The sequence below is a fragment of the Vanellus vanellus genome (assembly GCF_965231255.1).
Source record: "Vanellus vanellus genome assembly, chromosome: 3".
NCBI lineage: Eukaryota > Metazoa > Chordata > Aves > Charadriiformes > Charadriidae > Vanellus > Vanellus vanellus.
The window spans coordinates 129,858,322-129,871,456 of NC_138907.1; the positions used below are offsets into that span (position 1 = coordinate 129,858,322).

Consider the following 13,135-nt stretch of genomic DNA (forward strand, 5'->3'; position numbering starts at 1 on the left):
GCCGATGGCACCTCTCCCGGGCTCTCATTGGCTATCGCTCTGGGCCAAGGCGCCCCGCCCTGCTGCACGTCTCTTCATGCCGTGAGCGCGCGGGCGCCCCCTTTCGTGTCATGTACCCCGAAGCTCCGCCCACCGGCTAATTCGTGGAGGCTGACGGCACGATCCCGGGCTCTGATTGGCCGTGGCGAGGGAAGCCCCGCCCCGGACGGCGCGTTACGCAGCGCGGCGGTTGTCGGCGGCGGCTCCTCGGTGGAGTAGCGACGCGTTCGGGGACCGGGAGGTGCCGGGTGAGCCCGGTGAGTGTGTGCCCCGCTCCCCTTTCCCGCTTTCCTCTTCTCCCCGTCCCTGTGCTGCCCTCCGGCTCCGGCCGGAACGGGCTCGGCCGGGCGCCGCCAGCAGGCGCGGGCCGTGGCCGTAGCTGACAGGCCCGGGGCGCGGCCCGGTCCGGCCCGCTGGGCCTGGCCTGGCCTGGCCTGTCCTCACAGCCGCCTCGTCTCACGGCCCGCGCCTCCGGCCCGCAGGTTGTGCGACCGCAGCATGTCGGAGGGTGAGTCCAAGCAGGTGCCGAGCAGTGGCTCTGACTCAAAGCCGGAGTCCGCGTCGTCTGGGCCGGGAATGACCTCAGTGTCTGCGCCGGTGACTTCCGCGGCGCCCCCGGAGGAGGAGGAGGAGGAGGAGAGCGAGGACGAGTCCGAGATCCTCGAGGAATCGCCGTGCGGCCGCTGGCAGAAGCGGCGGGAGGAGGTGAGTGCTGGGGCCGGACAGCCGGGGTGCGTGGGGAGCCCTGGCCGAGCCGAGCCGGGCCGGGTGGGACCCGGGCGGGCTCTTGCCCTGCTCCTGGCTCTGCCTTCCACCTGTCCCCGGGTCAGCCCGGGCCCAGTGCCCAGGGCCTGTCATGCTCCCCCGGAGCCTCAGGGAGATGGATGGCTCTTCGCCAGCTGCCGGGCCGTCTTTCCTCGGGCTCAGGAATGCCGAGGCCAGAGCATGGTCTGCTTTTCTCCCTGCATGTTCATCATGCTGCAGGCTCTTCTGAACGGATGGTGTCAGGGCCAGCTGTTGCTGCTATGTTGAGCAGGGAGTGTCTCCAGCACTCCTATGTGCATCTCATTTCACAGACCTTTTGCTCTGGGGATAATGAAGAGCAATGACTACATTGTTGTAGTCCTTGGTGTTCGCTAAGGGAGGCAGCCAGTTACCCAGTCTCATCTGCTTTTGAATTATGCCATGGTTCTGGTTTGCTTTAAAGCCTTCAATTAGGATAAAGCATAGCCTGTTCATGCAGACTTGTTTCTTGGCTTGTCTGATTCTCATCCACTTCTCTGTGTATATGTCAGAATTCTCCTGTATGAAGACACAAGTAGATTAGATCTTATTGTTTTGGACTTCTCCCTTTTTCCACTCTCTGCTCTGCTCTGTTTATCTTATTGGGGGCTGTCTCCACAAACTGGTTTCTGCTTCGTGTTGGCTCAGTGAAACCTGCTCTGGCTGGGCAAGCTGTGTACGCTGTGGTAGTTGCTGAAAGACAGCAAATGTTAGCTCCAGTGCTGCGACACAAGTGCTGATGTAGCTTTTCTCAGCCAAGTCAGGGCTGAGCATAGAGATTTGCCTGCTTTATCCATTATTGTAGGCACAGGGTAGTTCAAACTCTGCCAGTGGCGAGAGAGTCATTTATTCTGATGGTAATTTGGAGGTCAGAGTAAGGTCAAGGATTTCCTGCAGTTCCTTACCTTTGCTTGCTTGAAAGCTGTCTTGGTTTTGTTAACATAAGTGAAATCCTAGCATGGTGTAGTAAGAATGTGCCTTTCTGGTGAAGCTGTATGGTTTGCATTGCAATGGGGAGGGTATCTGTATGAAGCTTTAATTCTGTCCTATGGAATATGTTCCTGATGATAACCTGAAGTGCTTTTTCCTATGATCTGTGCTGAATTGGCACACACTGGGGAACAAAGCTGATATTCAGTTTGTGGAGTCTTTTCAACATGTTTTATTTAATACTGATCATTTTGACATAGAAAGATACATTTCCTTCCAGGCTTTTCTGTACTCTCCTACATAAATGTAAGGTTTGGTAGGCTCTAGTATTTTCTTTAGATTTCAGTTCTTCCATCTGCAGACAAATTAAGGCCCAAACACAAGAAGTTCCCTAAAATTTCAGCATGGCTAAATTACTGTCTTTGGGCTTGAGAACGAGGGTGGCTGGTTGATTTGAAGGCAGGCTGCCTCTGTATGTTAGATGTGTGAGCTTTGTTCCACCTTACAGACAGAGGAATGGCTGTTGAAGGCCACAAAACGAATTGTTACTGGCCTGGGGTAAACTCGGGGCCTCTGATTCTCGAGCCTTCGTCTGTCAAGGTTGCACCACCTCCCCCCGCAGGGAGTGCTGATTCAGTGCTGGCTGATACTGGCTACATTTGCCCGTGTGTGGGCCCTGTGTCTCACGTGTGTATGAAAAACACAGGCTTCTAGTGATCATGCAGTTAAATTCTGTTTTGACTCTTAATCTTGCATGTAAATTTGTGGCTTGATTAGACCCAAGTTTGTGGAGTGGCGTTCATTTGCTTTTAGCCATATTACATCGTACTCTTTTTGCTGCCTTCAGCTTTCGGACTGATCTGTTCCCTGGAGTAAGCTCTCCCACTGCAGATGTTTCAGCATGAAGTTTATTTTGGAATAACAGCTTTACTTTCTGAGCATCCTAGCGTACCAGAGTGAAGTATCTCTTGCGCCAGTGGTGTCCCTGTGCGGAGCTGTCAGCGTGACGCTCAGCCAGTGTGGCCGTGTGGACAGGCTTGTACTGGTGACCCCTTGGCAGGGAGGAGGTGGTACCGTGCGGATAAGAGGTGTGATGCGGTCCTGCTCCTTTATCTGTGCCGTATCTTCTCTGGATGCTGAACTGGGCTGCCTTGGACATGATAGTCTGGAGGGAAAACAGCACGTGTGAGTGCAGCAAGACTGTTTGTGCTATGTGTCGTCTGGTATTCCCGGATGTCATGTTCTTTACTGCCTGGAGTTGTGTACTGGGATGTACGTTTGGAAATGTAATAACCTCACTTTTAAAAATTATCTGTAATTGCTGTAGACTCTTTGCAGTCGGCTTCCTAGAGCAGAGGTGGCGTTGCTGCGTGGCTGTCCCTGGCAGCAGGCAGGCTGTGAGCGCTCGGGCCGTTTGCCCTAAACGGGCGATTTCAGCAGAAGGAGCCGCAGCGATTCCCGGCTGCCTCCTGCCGCCGCCGCTCCGGGCACAAAGTGGCGGTGGGGCGTCAGAGCGGCCCGCGGTGGCCGTGCCGGTCCCGCCGACTCCCTGCTGCCGCCCGCGGGGCGCCGGGCCGCGGTTCCCGGCACAGCGCACCCGCCGCCGGGGCTGGCGGAGGCCGCGAGGCGGCCGCGGGCGGGGCGATTCCCCGAAGGACGGCTGCCGCAGTCAATGGCATGGGACGGGTAAGCGTTACATCACCAGCGACAGCTCCCATAGGCTGCGCGCCGCCCTGGCCGCGCCCAGCGGCCCCCTGGCGCCGGCGGCGGCTCCGCCGGTGATGGGGTCCCGGGGTTGGGGGGCGGCGGCCGGAGCCCCTTGCTCGGTCCGGGTCCGCGGGGGTTCAACAGCCCTCCCCGGTTCCCGCGTGCTCCGAGCGCTCGGTAGCGCGTCGGGCGGCGTGTGCGCGGAGCGGGCGGGCAGGGGCGGTCGGGGGGGAGTTTCAGCTGTTCCCGCAGTCGAGTTGGTGGGGTTGTGATTTACTTGGTCATACTACAGCTACAGCAGCCGAGCCCGAACTATATCGACCGATATAACTTAAAATATATTGGTTCAAAGGGGAAATAACGCCGGCACGAGCCTGACTCGGGGGAGGAGTGCCGGGAGAGCAGCCCCGCGGAGAGGCACCGGGGCCGCTGGTGGGCAGCAGCTCGGCAGGAGCCAGCAGTGTGCCCTGGCACCGCGGGGTTAAACGGCATCTGGGGGGCATCGGGCACAGCGCGGCCGGCCGGTCCCGAGCGGGGACGGTCCCGCTGCGCTCAGCGCCGGCGCGGCCTCACCCGCGGCACGGGGCGCAGTGCCGGGCCCCACCGTCTGAGCAGGACGAGAAGGTCCTCGAGCGCGTCGGCAGGAGGGCAGCCAAGCCGGTGCTGGGCTGGAGGGGCGTCCTGTGAGGAGCGGCGGAGGACTCGGGTTTGCCTGGTGCGGAGAGCGGGAGGCCAAGGGGCCACCGCGTGGCTCTCTGCGGGTCACTTCCAGCTGAAATATTCTGTGATTCTATTCCTGCTTAAACTTAAAATGTAAAAAAGGATTGTGTTGACTTCATTGATTGTGATTTTTCTTAGAGATGGTGCAAATTGTGTAATTGCTGTGAAAGTCCAGAGTAGTCTTTTAAAATTAAATGCTGCTGTGAAGTTTTTAACTAAGAATCTATTTTAACTAGATAGAGAACACTTACCTTCCCCAAAGTTTGCTGCTTTGTGGAACGTTTAATGAATAGTACCTGGAGGGGAGAGCTGCTGCTAGGGGGAGGTGGCGGGCAGGGGGAGGGTGGAGGGTAAATGTGGCTTGTCTTACAGGGTACTTGTTTTCTGTTGGTTGAACAGCTTACAGAAGAGAAGCCTTCGTATTGCTCTGCTCTTTCCTACACTGTATAACCTATGTGTGCATTTCCAGAAAATGTCCTGAAACATTTAACCTAACCAATGTCTCGCCTGTCCTTTAGCGTTGCAGGGACCGTGACAATCTGCTTTCTCATGCTGCTGCTATATACACATTGCAAGCCTGGGTCTCCTAGTGCATTGCAGACTGTATTGCTCTCCTTCCTGAGCTGAATCCCTCTCTGCTGTTGTAACCACACCCTTGGTTCCTCTCCTAACATATATGAAGGGGAGGCTTTAGCCTCTGCAAGGAACTGAAGATAAACGTTTTAACAGGGGAATCTCGTCTCACAGCAGAGAGGCATGGAGAAAGGACCCACAGCATGAGGTTAGGGGGGTTGCAGGAGGGACAGACAGACTCTCCAAGCTTGTGCGTGCCTTGGTCCCTTTTGGCATTTCTCCCCAACAAAAACCTTTTTCCGCTGTCCCCATGTGACACTCCATTTTCTTCTTTCAGTCAGCATGCATGCATAATTTATTTTTCTTAGGTTGGCCGAGTATCTTCAGAATTATCTGCTATGTGTCCTAGGAATAGAAACTTCTTAATAGAGATGGATTGCAGCGACACACTTGCAGTTCAGTTTTAGACTCCTGCTTCTGGCTCGTATTAAAACCTGAAACTGAGAGCTTGGACTTAGTGCCTACTGTCCCTGAGAGCTATACAGATCAAGCGTAAAAGTGACCCAAACATAATTGTAGGAAAACTTGTGCTCTGCTACAGCAGAATCTTTTTCATTTTCATCTCAGTATTACTCCATTGGGCTTGGCAAGCTCATGTTAGTGGGAGAGACTGAACCATGCACAGACTTAGATGGTCCTGTAATTTGTCATGTGTTTAATAGCTATATATTGACCAGATTTTTCTCTGTACCTTTTTTGGTTAGGAAAACACTGTTTGATTGCATAAGCCAAGAATTTTATTATAAATTCTTTGTTGACATCTTTGTAACATGCATAGTAAATACCCCATTTAGTGCTATTGAGTGAATGTGTATCATATTGTGGATGTGGGAACAAGCAGGTTCTCTTTTAGGTGTATGTATGAGCGTCTCTGTCATGGTTAAGAGGGAGAAAAGGACCAAGCAGCCTTGGGTGTGCTCAGCTTCCTCTTCTACAGGCTCCTTGTGAGGTGTAGTCAGTTGTGGTACAGCTCGTCCCAAATGCTGCTTCATTCCCTGATACAGAAACTTTGCAAGCATGTGAAGCCTGGCACTTGGAGGAGAAAAGAGAGATAACGGGAGAAAGCGTACTGGTCTCTGCTTACATACCTTTGCCCTTTCCCTGAGGATATGTCAGGCCGCTTGAGATGAGTGGGAGAACCTCGTACCATTCTTACAGTCCTGCTTGCATTCAGCCCTTGACTGGAAACTTGTCCAGGTGTTGAGTTGCTCTGTCCTGTGTGGATGGCACACATAGGGGTTGTACTTCTTTCCGGCAGATTCTGAAATGTTGGGGCTGATTTCTGGGGTGGCTGAAAGGTGATGACGGAGTTCTTGCTAGCCATCAACAACCTCCCTTGAGAAAGAAATGACTTTGTGGTTGTCTGATTGTTGTTCTGTGCTTGACATATTACTAACTTTTTTTGCAAGCTCGGCTGCTGGACCACTTTCAGTGTTATGCCCCCGCTTCAGTGGCTGCTGAAATCGAGAGGTTCAGTTTTGCCTCATCCCCGGGGACAAATCTATTGTATATAAGAGTGTCTGTGCATATGGTGGTTGCCATGTTGATTGTTCTCCTCTCTGGTATTTTCCACTATCAGGTAAACTAGATGAAAGGTGCAGTCCCTCATAGCTTCCTTTACTCTGGCGTGCAGACTAAGACAGGATGATGAAGTTCCACGTGGACCTGGGTGTCAGGCACAGAACTTGAGGAGCAGTGTTTGAGGCAGTATGCGTTGTGCCTGTGGGTGTATCTGAGTGTTCAATCTTGCTGTTCTTCATTGCATACCATTGCTGGAAGTTCAGAAAGTTAATATAGACAGCACTGCTGCCATTAGTTTGCTTCTCTTTTTTCTTATGAAAAACCTTGCTGTCATTGGGATAGGTGATTCCCAGCCATTCAGGGGGCCCTTGACGGCTAGGTGGCTGGACGTTACAGCTGAATTTTAGTGCTCAGGCTAATGGATGCTCTTAATCCATGCTACCGCTATCAAACGTTAAGGAAGGAGCTGTGGTTTATGAGGAGCTGAACCCAGAAATATATTAAATGAAATGCTGTATCTACTGCATCTTTATTTTACCTCTTTGTTATCTTTTTTGCTCCTAGCATGACTCTTAGTTTCTGGAATCACTTTTCATGTGGAGCCAGTTAATGACTTTTGCACCTCTGGATTTACTTTCTTCAAGGAGACAAAGTGCAGGATTCTTGGAGAGGAAAAGCCAGTAGACTGGGTGTTTCAATTCTGTGATGCTGTGATAAGCCTGGTTTCTTAGCTGCTGCTGTGACTGGAAAGAAACTTGCTGAGGTAGTAAAAGATAAGCACCAGTCTTTCTTTCCCTGTTGCACATCTGAGTTTCCATGTGTGGGAAAGTGAGGCACCATTCCTTGGAAAGGTGGCATTTGAGATGCTCTGAGCTTTGGGTTCTGCTGTGGGAAGAGGACGGGTTGCAGAGATTCGCAAAGCAAACGAGCGCTAGGAGGGCTGCCAGTTTTTTGTCAGACTTTGGCAATGAACCTGTTTTTTTCCAGCTGGTGGAGAAAACTAATGCCATGCTGTAGTTTTTATGATTTTACTTGACCATTGGGAAGATACTAAAGAGAGGGAGTATGTGCAGCCTTTTAACAGTTTTATTGGCTCATCTGGGGGCTTCCTGGAAGGAATGAACCCTTGAGATGTGTTTGAATGAGACGAGGGGCACTGCGGGATGTAGAAGGAATTGAGCCTTTGTCTGGGGCTTGTTGTCTGCAGACCCATTATGTTCTTGCTCATTGACTGTAGCAGACAGCTGGCAGCTTGCTCCGTGCCGCCCCAGCCAGCATCGCTTCTCCGCCTTTGTGCGGCCTCAGCGGGGGAGCAGGCGCAGCCCCAGCAGCTGTCCACTGCTTCTCTGGCTTTGCTGGGTGGTTAGAGGTGTGAGTTACACGCAGATGCCTGTGACTGAGGCACAGGGCTTGCTCTGTGTTCTTTACAGGGCTGTTCTAAAAATAACGTGGTCCGTGTGGCTTATGAGCAGCACCAAAGCCTCCCGCTTGTCAGACCTGTGTTGCGTTAGACCTGCGTTGGGAGGCCCGGGGGCAGCGATCAGGGTCGTGGTTGCTGCTGCCCGTTTGGTGGGGTCGGGTGTACAGCCGCGCTTACGCTTGGGAAGGAGCTTACTGCCGGGCCAGCGGAGGGGAGAGGCTGCTGGCCGCCTCTGGCTCGGGTCCTGCCTGCCGCGAGGCTGCATGGGGAATCCCAACAGACAGGGGCACTGTGAAGACGTGGCCGTCCAGAAATAGGTTAGCGCAAATGGGAGCGTGGTGCTTTTCCAAGCATCCCACGTTAGCGTGGGTGACGTGGATGGCTGTATCCTGTTTCTAAGGGTCAGTGCTCAGGGAAAATCCCGTTTCAGGGGTGTCTCTAGTACCTGTCTCCCAGGTCCTCTGTCTCTGCAAAACCTGGCCCCAAGACCTTTTGTCGGAACTTTCTGGGTAGTCTGGCTTGAAGTTTGCTAGCAGATGTGTGTGCGCATACACAGAGAGCGAGGAGCACACTTAAACAGAAAATAGTTTGAAAAATAATTTAACAGAAAGACAGTACAGGTGATGGTGATCAGGCAAGAGACTTGGCTACTGACTGATCTTGATCCATCTTTTTCCACACTTTTGGTCCCTCCCTCAAACATCCTATGAATATTGTACCCAAATACTCTTGTTCAATCCCAAAGCCACCTGTCTCTGACATCCTATTTTAAGTCCTGTATTCCTTTACACAGCATCTCCGCTGGCTTGTATAATATTGCTGAAGGTGTGTCGCCTGTTGAATTGCCTAGGTGTGTTTTCCTAATTGGGACAATGACTTAATTGCTCACCTATGTGGCCATGGGAGTCCTCAGATCAGCGTTTTATCCATCATGGTTTAGGCTGTCTGGGTTCCCCTCCCTGTTGTGGTTCTTCTGATCACTGACACGGCTCTTGCTTCTGCTTTGGATAGCCCTTACCCAGATACCTTTCCGCAGCAGTTTGATGAAACGTTTTTGGTCTGTTAATTCAGGGAGACTTCTGCAGCTCTGCCTGGAGTTGAGTGAACAACTGCCACAGTGCAGAAGGTGGAAAAATACACCTTTTTAAGTTGTGATTACAGCAGTAGCAAGAATAAGAGAAAATGTGTAATTACAATACTCCCCTTCTGGATAGAAAATTAGCATCTCATGAGTATGGGAAATTCTGCTCTAACTTTTTCATGTTTAGGTGGCACAGCCAGAGTTTCTGCTGTTAAACTGCTAAATAAGAAAGTGAACAGGAGAAGAATGGAAAAAACCACTAAAATGTTCTGCTGTGACACATTCTTGCAATAATCAGGGGTTGAGGAAATTTGAGCCAGATACTGATTTAGACTGTTGTATTTCATAGTTACAAGTGCACACATCTCGGATAGCTAGTTTAGTCTCGACTTGCAGCCATTTTTACTTCTGACATACATCCCGTGGTAGTCAGCTAGTCAGCTCTACAGTTTAATTTTTATATGTGTATATATATGTCAGGATCAAGTGCTTCCTCATCATTCTCTTTAAAATATGGTGTTTGATCAGTTCATTGGCTGCTTTCTCGCTCTTGTATTACCAGAAAAGTGAAATAATTATTCTATTTGTATTCTGTGTGCCATCAGTAATTTTTACAAGCCCTTTTAAGACTTGTACTTAGAGCGATATACCGATTTTTTTTATGGCATTTTCTATTCTTTTCCTTGTAATTCCTAATATTGATACTTTAACACCTCCTAAAACTAAGTAGTGTTTTTTAGAGGTATCTGCAGTGGTTTGAAGATCTCTCTACCAAGCGAAAGTGTCACAGAATAACAGGATGGGCTAGCACAGAATGAAAGTACCTAATGCAGAGGGGCAGCGGAGCTGGTGAGGGGTCTGGAGCACACGTCTGGTGAGGAGCGGCTGAGGGCCCTGGGGGTGTTCAGCCTGGAGAAGAGGAGGCTGAGGGGAGACCTTCTCACTCTCTACAGCACCCTAAAAGGAGGGTGTAGCGAGGGGAGGTTGGTCTCTTCTCCCAAGGAACAGGTGATGGGACAGGAGGACACGGCCTTGAATTGTGCCAGGGGAGGTTTATGATGGATCTTAGGAAAAATGTCTTCACCAAAAGGATTGTCAAGCACTGGCACAGGCTGCCCAGGGCAGTGGTGGAGTCGCCATCCCTGGAGGTTTTTAAAAGAGGGGCAGACATGGTGCTGAGGGACATGGGTTAGTGGTAACTTGGCTGTGTTGGGTTGATGGTTGGATTCGATGATCTTAAAGGTCTCTTCCAATGTGAATGATTCTATGGGTCGGAGTTTATCCTGTCTGTTTTTTCCCCTCTTCGTGGTGTTCTGCATTACTGGCACTCATGTGAGCTTACTGCCCCTGGGTTCAGTACTGAGAACTTCCTGAACCTCCCAGTTCATTTTATTTCTGACTGTTCTCAGCAATATGAACTATCTGTGGTAGGTCCTCAGTGTTGTATGTTTGATGAGGGTTTTAATAACAGTACAGGGGTGATAATGGTACAGTAAATATAGAGGTACTGGTGAGTTACTGTTACCTTCCTGATGGACTTCTATCTAAATGCTTTTTATTTGTAGGATATTGGGTTTTCTTCCCCACTCCCTTATTTATTTTGCTGTGCTGTTTCTGTTTCCCTTTGGGAATTAGGGATGGGGAATTTATCACCTCTTCCTACTTCCATAGTTCAGCTCAGTAAGGTTGAACTCTCTTTGGCTCCATTGAATTGCTCATTTGTCTTGAAGCGCCAAAGGGAACCAAGCACTTGTCTGCTGGGAGCCTAAAGGGACATCTTATGTATTTGTTTCTGTTATCCATTAAATGGATGGGAATGATGCACGTCTCCCTGTGGGATATCAAGAGCAGTGCTTTTTCTGTTCAGAGCAACTTGACTCTTGTACTTTTGTGTATTGTTTTGTTTTTTAAGTTTCCAATCTACTGACTGGGGAGTTACCTGGCATGAATTTTTAATGAAGCCTGTCCCTCAGTATGATGTTTAGCTGGGACTGTCAAAATGCTTTTGGAGAGGCTGGATTGGCCACTGGGCTACAGTCTGCGTGATGGTGGTATGGTCAAAACTCGCTGCTTTTCTACAGAAGAGTGGCTATTCTTGCTGACAGGATGGACCTGGGCCAGCATGGAGCAGGAACCTCTGGGAGGTGGCAGGGACACTCACTGTGTGTGCTTAAACCATGTCTGGTTTTGACTTGTTTCTCAAGGACGGCACTCCTGAGCTGTTCATGTGAAATCACAAGTGAGGGCAAGTTCCAACTCATGGAAGACTTTTCACTCTGCATTTAAATGGTCAAGACTTGTTCGTTTGGTTACATAGACAAGCTTATTGCTGGTGTAGAATCAGAGAATAGAATCATAGGATAGTTTGGGTTGGAAGGGACCTTTAAAGGCCATCTAGTCCAATCCCCTGCCATGAACAGGGACGTCTTCAACTAGACCAGGTTGTTCAGAGCCCCATCCAACCTGACCTGGAATGTTTCCAGGGATGGGCCATCTACCACCCCTCCGGGCAACCTGGGCCAGGGCCTCACCACCCTCATAGCCAAGAATTTCTTCCTCAGATCTCATCTCAGTCTCCCCTCTGTCAGTGTCAAACCGTTCCCCCTCGTCCCACGGCTGCCCTCCCTGATCCAGAGTCCCTCCCCAGCTCTCCTGGAGCCCCTTTAGGCACTGGAAGGGGCTCTCAGGTCTCCGCAGAGCCTTCTCTTCTCCAGGCTGACCCCCCCACCTCTCCCAGCCTGTCCTCCCAGCAGAGGGGCTCCAGCCCTCCCAGCATCTCCGGGGCCCCCTCTGGCCCCGCTCCACCAGCTCCATGTCTCTCCTGTGCTGAGGCCCCCGAGCTGGAGGCAGCACTGCGGGTGGGTCTCCCCAGAGCAGAGCGCAGCAGAGGGGCACAACCCCCCCTCGCCCTGCTGGCCACGCTGCTGGGGATGCAGCCCAGGATGTCGGGGGCTCGCTGTGATTTATCCTATTACGAGCTGTCTGACGGAATCAACTGTTTCATTTCTTTTCCTTATACTTTTGATCGTTGTATGAATTGGTTCATAAAGCCTTGGTAATAACGAATATCTTCCTTTCCTTGAGATTGTTATATGACACTAGTTATTTTAATTTTCTTTTTGAATCAACACCTTCCAAGCATTTTATTACTGTGAATATAATTGCAAAGGCCAGTGCTGTCAGTTTATCTAAAACATGAAGTAGGCTTGCTTCTTTGTTTTGTTGGATTTTTTTTTTTCCCCTTTGCCTGCAGTGGATCTTGCATTCTTTGATTTTGTTACACTTTAGGTTAGCTTCAAATCTCTGAGACAGCTGCTTTTGTTTCCTCTTTCTGTTGGTAAATATGTTACTTTTTGTTTCACTGCAGTTCAATGAGAAGTAATGTTCCTCTGTGGTCCAGCTACTGTCTTCTGTAGGTGTGTTATCTCTGTTCTCAAGCAAGTAGCCAGGGTCACTTTTTAACATATTCATGCTACTCTTAACCACATATACAGCTTTTGGTAAATGTCTGGCCTAATGTGCTGCCATTCCTAATCTCTTTTCTTCAATGTGCTGTTTCATTCTGTACTGATATTCTAATTATTGTGGTTTTTTTTTTCAATGTTTATACTTTCTTTTCTGGCTGTAAATCATTGCTGTCATTTGTGTCTTAGGCTGTATTTTTTTTTTTTTTTTATTGACAGACCATGTGAACTACAGAACATCTCTCCAAAAGTCGGTGTTCTTTCAGTGATGGCTATCCAGATGTTGGAGAGCTACACAAAATATGCATTGGACAATTGGAATAACCTGCCTAATGGAAATATATCTTCCAAACTTTTTTTCCCTTAGAGCTAAGTTATGCCTTGAAGTAACAGCATTTAAATCTCTTTCCCCCGCTCCCCTTTAATTACTTAAATTCACTTGAAATTCTTCCTGAGATTCCTTACCTCTTGTTTATATGGACAAAGAGCTACATTAGAATTCCTGCTGTAATTTTTTTGTGTTTGTGGAACTGCTTCCTCTGTCGTACTTGAGAGATTCAGGCTAAACTGAGTTCAGTTAACTTTTTCCTTCAGTTTAAAAGCTGCCTGGTCTGTGTGGGCTTTCTGGAACAGAAACACTTCAGAGTAATGCATTATCTCTAGGAACACAGGGTATTTTATTTGAGCCGGTATTGTTTTGTCATTTCATCAGCGTAGTTCATGGGCAGCTTGTTGTCTTTGGTCTTGGTCATAAAAGACCACTGAAAATTAAACAAGTTAAAACAGTCAGTCTTAAATTACTTGACAAAGCTTGCAGGAACTTAGGGAAAAGTGAGA

The 13,135-nt window shown here is 49.7% G+C and overlaps 1 protein-coding gene across 1 annotated transcript in view; it reads left to right on the forward strand.

The window, feature by feature from the left end:
* Nucleotides 1–210: 210 nt before the first annotated feature.
* The window catches only part of NRBP1 (nuclear receptor binding protein 1), a 42,265-nt gene continuing 29,340 nt past the window's right edge, over nt 211–13,135 (forward strand). The window contains exons 1-2 of the mRNA XM_082480412.1: nt 211–296; nt 522–744. Coding sequence (XP_082336538.1) covers nt 538–744 — 207 coding nt within the window. The 5' untranslated portion in view covers nt 211–296; nt 522–537. The remainder of the gene's footprint in view (nt 297–521; nt 745–13,135) is intronic.